Source organism: Trachypithecus francoisi, unplaced genomic scaffold (genome assembly GCF_009764315.1).
Source record: "Trachypithecus francoisi isolate TF-2019V2 unplaced genomic scaffold, Tfra_2.0 Lachesis_group19, whole genome shotgun sequence".
NCBI classification, from domain to species: domain Eukaryota; kingdom Metazoa; phylum Chordata; class Mammalia; order Primates; family Cercopithecidae; genus Trachypithecus; species Trachypithecus francoisi.
Genome location: NW_022681464.1, coordinates 40,241,066 through 40,256,676, shown reverse-complemented (window position 1 = coordinate 40,256,676; position 15,611 = coordinate 40,241,066). Strand labels below are relative to the sequence as shown.

The following is a 15,611-nucleotide window of genomic DNA, read 5'->3' as shown; positions in this document are numbered from 1 at the left end:
TGCCCCCACATCTCCCACAGAGCTCCGTAGGAGGTGTAAGGAGAATGACTGCAAACTGCCAGGTTACGAGCCATCCAGAGCTGAGCACATGCCCGGAGAGCCCGCCTTGGACTCTGATGGCCCAGGGAGGCCTTACCTGGGGGATCAAGATGTGGCTTTTAGCTACAGACAGCAAACTGGCAAGGGGACCACCCTGTTCTCCTTCTCCTTGCAGCTCCCCGAGTCATTCCCCTCCCTCCTAGATGATGATGGGTACCTCTCTTTCCCCAACCTTTCTGAAACCAACCTCCTGCCCCAGAGCTTGCAGCATTACCTCCCGATCCGCTCACCGTCCCTCGTGCCCTGTTTCCTCTTCATCTTTTTCTTTCTGCTGTCTGCCTCCTTCTCAGTGCCATACGCTCTCACTCTCTCCTTCCCTCTGGCTCTGTGCCTCTGCTACCTGGAGCCCAAGGCGGCCTCCTTGAGCGCCTCCCTAGACAATGACCCGAGTGACAGTTCAGAGGAAGAGGTGTGTACCTCGGCATAGAACACGCTTCCCCTTCGTGTTCCGTGCTTGAGTCCGAAACAGTGTTAGCCGGCTGCTGCCATAGTGGTCCTACTTTCAGAGCCTCATTTATTGTCTGTGCCAATATGTTGAGGTTTCTGTGTGTTGGGGAGTCCAACCTGGGCCCCAGGGTTAGGCACAACACCATGTGGATGTAGCAGTCTGAGCCCAACCCGGAATCGTTCTGCTACCCACTGAGTTCTACGTGGGATGAAAGACTCAGCCAGAAGTCAATTTTATGTAACCCATTAGCCATGTAAAAGATCAGGGCGAAGCTGAAAGTTCTGATCCATTACTGTTTAATAAGGTAAATCACATATAAGACCGATGATGAGTTGTTTCAACTTAAATGATAGTCAAGGAGAGGTGGAAGAGTGCATCTCCAGAGGGGATGTGTCATTGTCACATTGGATAGCTTTCTAAAATTGCAAAGGTATCTCCTCCCTGAAGATCCTGAAATGTCCCCACCGCCCTCTCATCATTACCGGACAGTCATTGTTACTCACAGAGAGGTCTGTCAGTCAGATCCCGCATTGTGTTGTGTCAGAGCAGTTGAAAGCACCCACATGACATCAGCCATTGGAAGGGCAGAAACAGGCCCAGAAGCAACGGCATGCAGTGCAGCAGTGTTCACACACAATCAGAAAAGGACTAAATTGAAGTTTTCAAACAATGCAAAGACAGGCTGAAATTTCACCAGCGCTAGCAGTGCCAATGCAGATAATGTGACAGCGATTCTTTCAACTGCAGTATGAGCCTCAAAATCCCCCCATTTTCACAGTGTGGTAAGGCTGGGCCTCTGTGGCTGCCCACCGGACATGGACATAGTGGGAGAAAGACCCTGAACTATCAGCCTCCATCCTTGAAGGCATGCTGCTGCAGGGCAAGCTCCTGTCCCCCACTCGAGCAGTCGGCAGCTGGCATGGTAGCCAGTAGTTTTTCCTGTTAATTGCTCTCCTTTCCCACCACCCCACAGCCCTGTGAACAGCCCAGCAGTTTCTCTTTCTCCAGGCTTCAAACAGAGTGCGGGGAAGAATAATAGAAGCTGCCACCAGAAGCCCTGGTTGCTCTGATGCACGCCCCTGCCCACACCTCTCCCCAGGCTCCCTGCAGCCCTCCTGTTCCCACAGAACAAGAGCTGTTGTGATAGGAGAAAAGGAAAATACTCTTAGCATTTTTTTCAAAAGTCACAAAGTCAAGGCAATGCTAAAAAAGGAAAGAAAGTCTGATTCTGTGCTCAGCTAGAAAGTCATAATTTGAGCTGCACCTGTAAGTATGTAGTATTATATGTTGAGGGTGTGCGAGTATCTCTAGTTAGTGGAATTATGACCATTTCTTTGCAGCGGAAGAAAAAAAAAATGTGAATGGTCTCACAGGTGTTTTAAGTAAAACTCTACACTTTTAATAGACTTTGCATAAGAAAACATTTTCAAGGTTCTTGAGTTATATATAACGATTTGCTCCAACTGATATATAAATAACTTTTTACACATGGAAAATATTTTGAGAACTACTTGAGATCCTAGGCTTTAATATCACTATTTCTCATATTGGTAATATTATCAAATAGTGTTGGACTAGAACATATTACAGTTAAGAACACAATATTGTCTACAAAGACAATTTTATTATTTATTAGCTGATTTCTAACGTGGAGATATATTTTTCCTCTAACAGTGGAGTTAGTCATCAAGCTAACATAAGGCAAAAAAGATTGCTGTTTTATGCTTTTCTAAATTCAAAATAAATGTTTGAACTTTTGTATAGCAAACCACACAGATCTTGTGCCTAATCCAGGGTATACATCTTGTTGTAATCAGTGCATGAGAATTAATGTTAAACTTGGGCATGTCTGCATTACATTGGCAAAACAAATCACAGCAGTTACTTGTTACAAGCTAGTGAACCATGTGATTGGAGCTTCCCGGTCATAACTGTCCTTGTTATCGCAAACCTCCGAAACCATGAATTAGCACTGACCACTGGAGTCTTCATCACCCTTCTCCACAGCCCTAGTCAGCCCATATGATAGCTCTCCTGCCATCAGACTCTGTAACTAGCCATCTGTTCAGTGTTGTCTCTTGAAGTGTTAAGAGCTGTGCATTCTAGTTCAGGCTGAGCTAGAGAACTCACATTGAGGTCATCCTGGATTGTTTTATTTAAATTGCCATTTGCTTACATGGCCTGATTTCATCTCTAGGCCTCAAGCACTGTGGCAGCTACACTGGGTGACTTCTTAACATACAATTCAGCCTTGTCACTTTCATTTTGCCAAGTCACTAGCAATTAATTCTTTTTAAATATTGTATCATCATTGCTTACATTTTTAACATGTTATAGTGGCTTATTTCCAGCCTTTCTCAAGAGTGAAATCCAGTATAAAAAGGCTTCATCCTTTCACATTATAAAGCTGTTGACCAGTCATGATTTTTCTTTTGTACTTTCAGAATGGTCAAATAAGAAGGGGCAGGATATCAAAATATCCTATCAAGAAACATGAGATGAACGTACCTCCCCAAACCATAAAATGCTGTTACATGTGTATTTCTGAGTAATTTTTTGATAATACAAAGAAAAATAGAGATGAGTTCAAATCAAGAGGAAGAAAAATTGATTAACTGATTTATAACATTTTAAATTATATAAACATAGTATAATATGATAGTTTATGATATGCTCTACATTTGCAGTTTTATGTAGGCATCGTACATTATAGAAATACCAGTTGATATAAAAACTGCTTTATTCAGCCTTATTCATTTATTTACTATTGATCAGGCACTATACTATGGACTGACTAGATGCTAAGTAGGAATTCAAGAAATTTTATATATGGACTATGCTCTTTGTATATGGCTAAGAAAAATAGGAATAACTATATAATATAATTATTATAGGCATTTTTTTTTTAGCTCTGTGTCAGGCATTATATACAGTGTTTAGTATCCATTGTCCAATACAGTTAGGGCTGTTATTTTCCCCATTTTATGGAAAGGAAACTGGGACTAAAATATAAAAAGTACCCCATGTGCCACAGGTTTGAACAGAAAGGATTTGAGCTCATGTTCATCTGACATTAAACCTTTCCCTCTTAACGACCACTGCCCCCGATGCTAAAATGCTTGCAAGTTACTGAAGTAAATTTTAAAACCATAAGGGAAATAAGCTAGACTGGAGGAGAAACACTTTCAAGAGTTTTATGTGTTTGACACAACTAATTAGAACACTAAATGCAAGTCATTCCAGCTGGGCGTGCAGTGGCTTACCCCTGTAATCCCAACACTTTGGGAGGCCGAGGCAGGCGGATCACTTGAGGTCAGGAGTTTGAGACCAGCCTGGCCAACATGGCGAAACACTGTCTCCACTACAAGTACAAAAATTAGCCAGGCATAGTGGCAGGCACCTATAGTCACAGCTACTAGGGAGGCTGAGGCACGAGAATTGCTTGAACCCAGGAGGCAGAGGTTGCAGTGAGCCAAGATTGCACTACTGCACTCCAGCTTGGGTGACAGAGTGAGACCCTGTCTAAAAAAATAAAACACTAAGTGCAAGTCATTCTTATTTATTCTTGAAAGCCTAAGATCTTTGAGTTATTCTGTACCCCTAAACAAATAACTGGTCTCTCTTACTAATTCAAACTGGCCTTTCCCAGGGCTGTCACTCAGTACAGCCATACTAATCCCATAGCAACAATCACCCTTATAAGAAACTTAACAGCCACCTCCTGCCCCCAATTGTTAACCAAGCTGGTCAGGTCACAAAAATATGTCAACGTGCTTTCCTTACCAACCTCTGGAAAATTATTTTCCACTTAGACTTGGTAGCAAAGGTGCCAGAATGGTGTCCCGAGGTACGTGTGCTGAGCGTGTGTTCAGCCTCCCTTTCTTTTAGGAGTATGCAACATGAAACATGCAGCTAGTGCCAAGAAATCAGCCTAGCCAGAGTTTAGTTTTGTCAGTGGAAACAACACTGTCCCAGTTGTTCCTTCTTGACATTTCTTGTTCTTTGCAGTGGGAGGTTATTTTAAGAACCAGATGCAGCATCATAGACTCCCCTCCCATTTTGATTTTTGTTTTCAAAATATTAATCACAAATATTTGATGAAGGAAACTTTATTAATGATTAGTTGATATCTGTGGAGGGAAAGTCAGTTAATATTCGGACATTTAGATGTCCATGGCTCTACTCTACTCAAGAGAAAACAGCTTGTACGTCATAAACCCCTGTGGAACAGATTAAAAACCAGTCCTGAAATTACTGTTCTCATTCTCCTTAAAACCTAGGCTCTGTCAAATGCTGTGCTTTGTTTTATTTGTTTCCAAGTAGATGTTTCTCTCTTTCTCTCTCTCTGTCTATTGTTTCAACAATTCTTCTTATGATTTGCTTCATTTGAATGGTATTTTTGGAGCAAGATGTTTAAATACATACTTCAATATACTTCTTTATATTGGAGGGTGGGGCAAAATAACATACAGTCTTAAAAAATATCGAGTTAGCAACGCTACTTGAAAATTGAGTTATTTTTTCCCCATAAAAAATATATACCTGTGAGTCACTGGCATTGTGCCTTTTAGAACTGACAGGTAATGCGGACAGCCTGATGGCCTTAGATGGATATAAATTGTCATAATGGTATAAATGAGGGGCTGAAAGTCCAGTGACTGTTACAGTAGCTTTTTCTGTAAATTGACATTTTCATTTACCTTTCAGATACGAAATATTACTAGAATAAAATATATATAAACATCAATTTTATTTGCATTAAACATTTTAAGGAGATCTTACTTGAGGTTTTTAGTTAAAAGTTGGAGGAGGGGTGTGGGGATGACAAATTGGTTTCCCTGAGACATAGAACCGGACAGGTCCGTGTGGCTCCCCAGCTCCTGCAGCTGAGTGCGCCTCAGGTCTTCCTATGAGTTGGCTCTGTTGATGAGACCTAGCCCTGGCCCTTCTGTTGCTTTGCTTGACCTTGTGTTCTTGTGGGAAGGTAGTGTGACACAGAGAAATCACAGAGAAAGAAAATGATCTGTCCGACCTGTGCCAGACCATGTTTGACCAGATGGTTTACTTTCTGTTCCTGCCTTCCTCCTGGAACCTGATCACTTCTGTGGTCAACAGACCGACAGTGAGCGCACAGACACTGCAGCCGATGGGGAGACCACCGCCACTGAGGTTGGTATCGTGGCTGAGAGTGGCTGGTAGTGGCGTACCGAAATCGCCCTGTGGTGTGGCTCTGCATTTAAGAACTCCACATATGAGCTGTTGTAATGAAAATCAGTTCTAACTTTAACAGTAGGAGTTACATATGTATTTTGTCATCTAGACCAGTGGTTCTTAAACTCTGGCCTACATCACAATTACCTGGAGGATTCCAGCCTCATGTTTCTCATTCAGAAGGGCTGGGGGTGGACTTGAGAATTTATATTTCTAACAAGTTCCCAGGAGATATTGACTCTGCATATCTTAGGATGTATTTTGAGAACTACTTGCCTAGACTGATAATACATTTTTTTTTAAGAAAAAGTTCTATCTCAAATGAGAGGCTATAGATGTATGATAGAATGAATGGGAGGAAGGTCACAATTAACTAGTATTTTGGCTTGGTGCAGATATATTTTTAATTCCCCAATGGTGAAATAATTCTTGATAAAATAAGACTTACCTTACTCATTTTTGTAGCCTTTGGCCATAGCCTCGGTCACTCATAAGAAATGAATTTTCAAATTATTGTTAGTACTTTATTTTTGAAAAATGTAATCACATTAAACAGTGATAGAAGATATACTGTTATTTCTCCTTTTTTCTTTAGGGTACATTAAATGTGTGTGTGTCTGTGTGTGTGTGGCTTATATTGTTTTTCAAATCTTCTCTACCGTTAAGTAGTTAAAATATCTTTAAAAATAATGTCTGGGTACTAATGGAAGTGAAGACGTTTATCGATGTTAATTTGGCTACTTTTTACTAGCAGAATTTAGTTTTTACTTTGTAATAATGTTTATTTTAGGTTGCTTTTATGTTATTTTTTGCATCATCCTATTATAATAATGTTTTCTAGTTGAATATTTAGAAAAAAACTAAAAATGTTGTAAGTGGTATCTGTATATCACTTAATTGAAACTATCTTCAGAAAAAAATCTTTCATGATGGCATTTTATTAGGTTTCTTTCTTTAAAAATGCCAGAGTTCAATCCAAAACTTGAAAATCATAATTTAACGTTAAAGATGATATTGTTAAAACTATTATGCAGATTCTTTTAAGCAATCGTATATAAATCTACTACGAGTTGGTAATTTTCTTTGCCAACTATCACAAAGCTACACCTTGATTTTGTAAGAGTTAGTTACATGTAGCCACAGGGTAGTACATCCAGTAAATTTCATTGGAATCTTAAAGTGCGCTAAAAGGAAAAATATGTTAATAATAATACCTTAAACTTCTACAGTAGTTTTAAAATTTGTTATATAACATTTAAAGCATGCAAGGGAATACCTGTAACATAGGTAGATTATGAAGTTTGAAAATAAAATGAAGAGCTGTGAACCCCCATGCACTGAAGAATGGACGTGTCTCCAGCACATTAGCACTGTGTTTCAATTTCCTGTTTGCCCCGCGATACTGATGAAACTCTTCCCCGTCTATAGGTGGCCAACACAACAGTGGTCAGTGTAGAATATGAAGAGTAAGCAGTCTTGTCCCCATTGGCAAATAAGAAGAGGGAGACCTAGGTAGACTAAATGATTTTCTTAAGGCTCCTGACTTGGTGTGATCCTTTTCTCACCTCGAATTTCATTCTGGGTCTCCTCTCCTAGCACAAGGGCACAATACCCAGTCCTGAGTCCAAGAGCCATAGTGAGAGACACAGCTTTGCCGCTGCATGCAGATGTGGCTTGACCTGCTTACTAATTACTGATACTCAGACAGCAGTCCAGGGATTAGACCGCTCCTTGAAATTGGAAAAACCAGGAGAATGAGGTGGCTTTGGGATAACTGTATTTTTTCAGATCTCAAAAATGGTCCCATCTAAAACCTGTAAAAGAAATCATGCTGTTGTTGATAGTAGTTGATTTCTCTTTTTTAAAAAAAAACTTTCTTACTTGCCCCGTATTTGTTTTCTCCCCTCCCAAGTTTGTTCTGAACTATATACATTCAAGAAAATTGGCCAGGCGTGGTGGCTCACACCTGTAATCCCAGAACTTTGGGATCACTTGAGGTTAGGAGTTCCAGACTAGCCTGGTGAACATGGTGAAACCCCGTCTCTACTAAACATACAAAAAATTAGCCAGGAGTAGTGGCGGGCGCCTGTAATCCCAGCTACCCGGGAGGCTGAGGCAGGAGAATTGCTTGAACCCAGGAGGTGGGGGTTGCAGCAAGCCGAGATCGTGCCATTGCACTCCAGCCTGGGCAACAAAGCGAGACTCTGTCAAAAAACAAAAGACAAAAAAAAAAAAAAAAATCAAGGTCTCAAGAAATTTTAAATTGTGGGAACGTCCATGCAAAATTCTTCATATTCTTTGAGCATGGGTTCTCTGGTCTACCAATTGGAAATCATAATCACTAACCTCATAGGGTGGGATTCATACACTACACTTGAGCTCTCATTATTGTGTCATCATAGCTATTCTTACAAATTTTAATTTTAATCTGGCTCCCCTCGCTTCCTGAACTATTTCTAATGTTCCTCAAGAAAAACCTGCCACACCCTTGCTGTCACCCTCTCAACCACGTGTGTCTGCTGGTCAAAATGCCAAAGACCCACCCGGCAAAAACTCTTTCACTCCTATGTTCCTATATTCTTATTAAGCTTCCTAATTATGTGTGAGAATGTTGTGGTTTGTGTATAAGAAAAAAGTGGCATCCATATGCAAGAGCATGCGAGTGCCCACACTTAGCAAGTCTATGTAGACCATAGTTCTTCAATCTTAGAGTAAATTGCATGTAAGACTTTATCTCCCACTCTTTCTTGATGCTGGCAGTCGGACCAGGAGGAAGATGCAGAGCTCAAGGCACAGGTAGAACATTAAAAACAAAACAACAACAATAAAAAAAAAAAAAAAAAAAAAACAGTGTGTGATAAGTCATTGTTTGTCTACAGCATTCAGATCTTTCAGCATGCTCTGTAGCTGGTTACCATGTTGTTGGTGCAGTGTGTAGGTTGGCATTTGTTCCCTTGACGACTGTGTCCCTTACTTTTACCTTTCTTCTCCACTTTTTTCAGAATAGTCTGATTAAACGAATAAAGGGTGAAAATGTGTATGTCAAACATAGTAATCTTATGTTAGAGGTTGGTATTGGTATATACCAGTGCATGTTTGTGTGTGTTGTTTTTCTTTTAGTGTAAAACCTCTGGGCTTGTACTGTGATGCATGAACTGTGTGCTCATCTGTTAATAAGTGGGGATGACTTCTCAGCTTCTGATTCCTTATTCTCTCCTAGATGTAGATCCCTTTTCCTGTGTGTATATTTATTTTAATTCTCTCAGGATACATGTGAATGGTACTCTTTATAGTTTACTTTCTAAAATTCTTTTGGTATTCATGTTTGTGTGAACTAGATTTTTTTTTTTTCTGTTTCCTTTCCATGGGAAAATCACATTTTCACCAGAGTGTTTGTGGTAGTGCCATGAGTCTTGATCAAAATTTTGTTTTATTTTGACTACTAATAAGATTGACATTACTTTAAAAGCAAACAAAAGAGCTGAAAGGAACGCACATGTGAAACGTTGACTGTTGGATACTTTGTGTTCTGAATATAGGAGCTAGAAAAAACTCAAGATGACCTGATGAAACATCAAACCAACATTAGCGAGCTAAAAAGAACCTTCTTAGAAACCTCAACAGACACTGCCATAACGAATGAATGGGAGAAGAGGCTTTCCACCTCCCCCGTGCGACTGGCTGCCAGGCAGGAGGATGCCCCCATGATCGAACCGCTTGTCCCTGAAGAGGTCAGTAGTCAGGCTTGTGGTCAGATTCACATTCTGTTTACCTGCCTTCCTTCTCTACAGGGTGTGGAATTGCATTTGACAAGCTTCTGGGTAGAAAATCTCTTTTCCTACCTATGTTTAACCTGAGCTGAGATGCTCAATGCTCCAAAAGAAAACTGCAAAGTAAAATGATTAAAGTGGCTGAGGAGTGAGTAATAGCATCAGATGGTTCTTAGGGCAGGAAGCCACAGAGAGACTATCGGGAAAAATCAGCTGATTCAGACTATAAACCTAGATTTTATAACTGAGAGAAATCGGGGTATTCTCTTCATGATTGACACTTTTTCCGCATATGCTTTCTACTTTTGCATTGACAAACACTCTGAATACTTACTCTCATCAGTTCTAAGATGAGGCCCATTGAGATTGTTTGACTGAGTGGTACCCTGAAGTTGACAGCATTTCAGGACAATTTTACTCTGAGATATTATACCAGGCTTTTATTGATATAATAAGAGTTTTGTTTGATTTTTATTTATAATTATTTTAATTGATTTATATTAAGTTTTTTGTTTTTTGTTTTCGAGATGGTGTCTTGCTCTGTCACCCAGGCGTGAGTGCAGTGGGGTGATCTTGTCTCGCTGTAGCCTCCACCTCCCAGGTTCACGTGATTCTCCTGCCTTGGCCTCCCAAGTAGCTGGGACTACAGCTGCCCTTCACCACACCTGGCTAATTTTTGTATTTTTAATAGAGACGGGGTTTCGCCATGTTGGCCAGGCTGGCACCAAACTCCAGGCCTTAAGTGATCCACCCATCTTGGCCTCCCAAAGTGCTGGGATTACAGGCATGAGCCATCGCACCTGGCCAAATTTATAATCAGTTTCTAGTAGATGTTTTATGGGGAAAGTAGTGGCCAGAATTTTTTTTTTAAGTCAGGTTATTTCACACACTTTGGCTGTACTTTTAAAGAGATTTTTTTTTGAGACAGAGTTTTTTTGTGTTTGTTTGTTTGTTTGTTTGTTCTTGAGATGGAGTTTCACTCTGTCGCCCATGCTGAAGTGCAGTGGCGTGACCTCCGCCCCCTGGTTTTAAGTGATTCTCCTGCCTCAGCCTCCGGGGTAGCTGGGACTACAGGCATGCACCACCATGCCTGGCTAATTTTTTTGTATTTTTAATAGAGGTGGGATTTCAACATGTTGGTCAGGCTGATCTCAAACTCCTGACCTCAAATGATCTGCCACCTCAGCCTCCCAAGGAAGCTCTTTTTATTTTTTTTTTTATTTTTATTTATTTATTTATTTTTTTTGAGACGGAGTCTCGCTCTGTCGCCCAGGCTGGAGTGCAGTGGCCGGATCTCAGCTCACTGCAAGCTCCGCCTCCCGGGTTTACGCCATTCTCCCGCCTCAGCCTCCCGAGTAGCTGGGACTACAGGCGCCCGCCACCTCGCCCGGCTAGTTTTTTGTATTTTTTTTAGTAGAGACGGGGTTTCACCATGTTAGCCAGGATGGTGTCGATCTCCTGACCTCGTGATCCGCCCATCTCGGCCTCCCAAAGTGCTGGGATTACAGGCTTGAGCCACCGCGCCTGGCCGAAGCTCTTTTTAAATGTACAACCAAAGACTCTGAGGATTCAGCTGGTATTACTTCAGGGCTCCCATTGTGTGGGAACCAAAAATTACTGTAGTGCTAATTTGACTGTCTACTCTTAGACACCATGTTGCTTTATCTCTGTTTCAAAAAAAGTAGTTTTTGAAAACTGCATCTTTTTTAGCATTGTGTTGGTTAACCTCCTTTTCTGTAAGACCACTTTATCGGGAAATATTTGTTCAGGAAACGGACACAGAGTAGAACATTAAAACTTAGGCTTTGGTGAGAGAAAAATTCTTTAAACAGTGTTCTATATGCAGTGCTTAAGTCCTTGCAGTAAAAATAAGAATTCAATTACACTTATTGTTGATCATGTTCTAAACCTTTTAAAGCTGTTTATCAAAAGTAATCAAGAACTCACTCTCACTATGTTCATGACAATCCCAAACCTAGCTAATAAAAAATAGGTCTATATCCATTTGAATTACTTAAAAGGGACCATTTTATGCAGAATAAATGAAAAGTACAATTACCAATATATTATTGTACCATTAAACTTCAGTTCCATTCAAACTGCTGCGTTTCAAGAGACAAATTTCACATTCAGATTGATTTAAATAATAGTCCTTACAAGATTAAGTTATGCTCTCATAAATTTTATTATAATTGGTTAAGTTTGGCTTACCCTATTTCTACTATCTTTTGGAAATAATTTCCTGGCTCTAAAGATATCAGATACTGGATAAAATTACAAAAACACAAACTAGCCACCCCAAACAAAACAAAACAAAGCAAAGCTAAAAGCTAAGTAATGGCCACTTTGAATGAAAGTTTAGAGAACAACTTAGAGAATTTAAAGGGTGATGCTAATAAACAAGGGAACTTCATAAGTCTAGGCCATTAGACTAGTAAGATAATTTTTTTACATCGGTAAAACCCTAAACGTGAGAGAATTAACATTTGGTAAGCCCAAGGATGTTAATAATTTAAGGAGTGTTTTGAATATATTGAACTTTCCCTGGATATTAATGCTTTTTCTGTGTTAGTGCAGAAAAACTGGAGAAGGCCAAAAAGGATTTTTTCAACATCATTAAGGAAGAAAAACATGCCCTCTGCAGAATGGCAAAGTAGTTTGGTTATTTAAACTGGAGAAGAGCAAAGGCTGGTGTCCTCACTGCCTTCAGTGTCCGCAGGGTTGTTTTGCAGTCCCTCAGTGCTCTGTCACACTGTGAATGGAGACATAGCAGAAAAAGCTTGACTAGATATAAAGAACTCGTTAGAAGCAGGGCTGATTAACCGCATTTATCAAAGGAGCCCTGAAAAGTATCTCAAAGGAGCTTCAAGTCCCAGGGGAAAAGGGATCTCTTTAGGTGTCAGGGTGCTGTGCTCCCTATGACAGCAGGGCCGGGCAGAGTGACCTGTCCTCTCTTCTACTCTTCTCCAGGACCTCATAGTCATCGATGATACCGAGTTCGAAGGCCCTGTAGATAGCCTTCAGAACAAACCAGAAAGTTCTTTTGCTCTAAATTATTGCCAATTTCTATATTAAAACCATAGTTTCTGTTATTTTTGTGTGTGAAAAGCACAAAAGATATTTTATCCTTTTTTTAATCCTTTGTGTGTTATGCACGTAGAAAACGTACTGGTTTATAAATATATAACCAAAAGATTTTTATTTTGGAGGGGATATTTTTTAAGGTAAGTTACTAATTTGATATTGCTCTATTTTGTAATAAAGCCCACTTCAATTAAACAGTGATCAACCAGTTTAGAAAGAAATCCAGTTACTTCTAAATGGAAATATTTAACTTAATTTTAAAAATTGACATCTCTAATAAAGTAGTGGTTATTTTGTGTCAGAATCAGAAAGAAACTTAGATTTGGTGACTCCAAACTTACGACGTCCCAAAGCTTAGTTTGTTGTGTTTTTGTTTTTGTTTTTTCTTTTGTCTCAGTGACAAAATGGTATTTTGAAGAAAAAAACCTAAAGATCTTTTGAGTTTTAATGTGACCATCTTTTTTCTTTTTTTCGTTGTATCTATAGTAGTTGAATTGTTATAATAATTATTTCTATAAAATGCTACCAATTTATGAACAATTCAAAGAAAATTTTAGTTAGAATTATGTACAGCAAGCTAATAATGATGATTATGTTCTGAGAATTTTATGTTTGTTTCCTATATAAAATGGAAATTTGATTGCCGATTGTTTCAAGTTTCAGATATTTGAGTTAATAGCAGACAAGTAGCAAAGATGCCCCAAAGCAGCAAATAATATCTAATTCTCATTTGCTTTAGAAAATAGGCAAATAAACTCACACACAGGTCCCACCAAACATAGGAAGGGTAGGCATGTGATGTGTGCAGCGTGCCCAGGTACAGCCTCTGTCCACAAACCCTTCCCATGACAGGCTTTCAGGATTCATCTAAGCCTTGTCCATGTTAGAGTTATATTCCTTAGTGGTTACTTGAATACCAGAAGTTACCAAACCACAATAAAAAAGCAGTACCTACTGGTATGTATGCTGCGCCAATATTGTCCTCTCTTTTATGTGAGTGCTAGTTTTACAGGTGTGTTCACTGGACAGTAATTCCTTAAGCAAGACGATTACTATAGTCAGTTCCCATGATTTGCAAATTGTGTATTTGCAAATTTGCCCATTCCCTAAAATTTATTTGTAGAAACCTTTAATCACCCAACAGGAAATGACACTGTTATGAATTTTATGTGCCAGTATAGGGCCTTGTTTTCCAATTATGATATTAAGATTAATAACTTATAATGTTTAAGTAACTAAATGAAATGGTTGGGCTATATATCTGACTATATCCTAACCCCTAATAAAAGTGAATTTTTAGATCACCTTTTCTTTATCATTACTTCTTTACTTCTCTATTAACTAAACTAACTATATTGGGAGGTTGACCATATATAGAATTACATTTTAAAATCTACTCCCTATGTTACCTGTTTATGTTATTGGACATACAGAGTTTGGAATGTAGACACTGTTAATATTTTCAGTTGTAAGACAGGCATTTTTTAAATTAGTTGGTTTCAGACACCAGGATATGCTGAAAACCACTGTTTTGCTGGGGGTTTTGTGAAGCTTTTATCTTAGTAATAATATTTAGCTCAGTGATTATAATTAGAGACCTAGCACTGTTATTCTGAAAACTACCTATAATTTTGACCTTTCCTTGCTGTTTCTCATTTCTGTTTGCAAAAGAGGCTATGATTAAAAGCAAAAAAAAAAAAAAAAAAAAAAAAAAAAAAAAAAAAAAAGAAAAGAAAAGAAAGAAAACAAAAAAGGAAGAGAAACAAAATCCACATTTAATGATTCCACATGGTACATTTTATCTTTTCCAATACCGTCCTCCAAAATGCAGCGAGACAGAGACTTTTTTGTTTTTCCTTTTGTTTTTGTTTTCCTCCTCTGAAAATGACTTACTTGTTTCTCATTAGAAAGAGTCATTTGAAAATGATACTATCAAAATCTGTCAGTAGGTCCTGCAGAATATTCCGATGTTCCCCTACAATCTCTTGCAAACAAATGATTAAATGTAGTACTGGTAGATTTTTAGACAAAAAGAAATTTTAAGTAGCTCTCATAAAATTACATTGTTTGTAATGATAAGATGTATTTTAAAAGTTTCATTCGTCTAGAAACTTTGAACTTTCCATTGTTACTTTTAAGTTAATCTTCCAAAATATCCTTTCTGTCCTCGCTCTGTGAAGTTGAACACTTGGTTCAACTTAGGCGTGGTAGCTAGTGTATTGCCACCTGAATTGTGCCTATTTAATACTAGAGGAAAAAAAACAAAAAGTAGTTAAAAAGCAAAAACCTAATTCCTAATATGAAATATTTAATATTTCTTAATTTTTTATGTTAAAGTATGAATTGATATACTTAATTTTCCAGCAAGATATTTTGAAATTGACTTAAAAAATTATTAACCATGTTATAAAAGTTCAAATAAAGCCATTGAGTATTTTGTGTTTACTTGTGGGACAATAAATCAATCCATCTAAGTATAACTGGGTTTATTTAAATTAGCGGCTAATGCAGTGACATTGTGTACATTTCACTACTCTGTAACACGCAGCACCTAAATAGGGAATACAGTAAGATGCTTGTCAGAAATAGAAGTCAGGCTTAATTCCTAACTTAAATTTTTTACAAATTTCTTAATGATTTATTTTTAATACCCACTTTTTAATACCAACATAAACATGGTTTAAATGCCAAGAATAAATGCGTTTATATTGTTCTTGTATGTTCTGTGTTTGTAGAAATGAAGAACATTTGAGTTGTATAAACCCCGAAGTTAACCCCAAAGTTTTGGAAAATCTGAACTCTTTGGAAAAAACTAAATTTTGAGGTAGTTTCAGATCAAATGCACAAACAATAATTTACTCCTTCAGGAAGAAAATGAATGAATATTATGAGACGATATGAGATGATAAATAGATAGAATACAATGAAAGAACTCCCTTCCTAACTTGCCTTTTTGGAAACTGTCTACTTCCTCTTCTCCAACCCAACCCCCTTTATTC

At 38.6% G+C, this 15,611-nt stretch overlaps 1 protein-coding gene across 26 annotated transcripts in view; it reads left to right on the top strand.

The window, feature by feature from the left end:
* EPB41L3 (erythrocyte membrane protein band 4.1 like 3) overlaps nucleotides 1-15,611 on the top strand; it is a 243,028-nt gene that overhangs the window by 218,359 nt on the left and 9,058 nt on the right. For 13 of the 26 annotated variants that reach the window (XM_033178269.1, XM_033178260.1, XM_033178267.1 and 10 more), the window contains exons 13-16: nucleotides 5,663-5,716; nucleotides 8,519-8,554; nucleotides 8,761-8,826; nucleotides 9,298-9,489. In XM_033178269.1, coding sequence (XP_033034160.1) covers nucleotides 5,663-5,716; nucleotides 8,519-8,554; nucleotides 8,761-8,826; nucleotides 9,298-9,489 — 348 coding nt within the window. The remainder of the gene's footprint in view (nucleotides 1-5,662; nucleotides 5,717-8,518; nucleotides 8,555-8,760; nucleotides 8,827-9,297; nucleotides 9,490-15,611) is intronic. The other 13 variants (XM_033178263.1, XM_033178276.1, XM_033178272.1 and 10 more) reach the window with 4 other exon arrangements.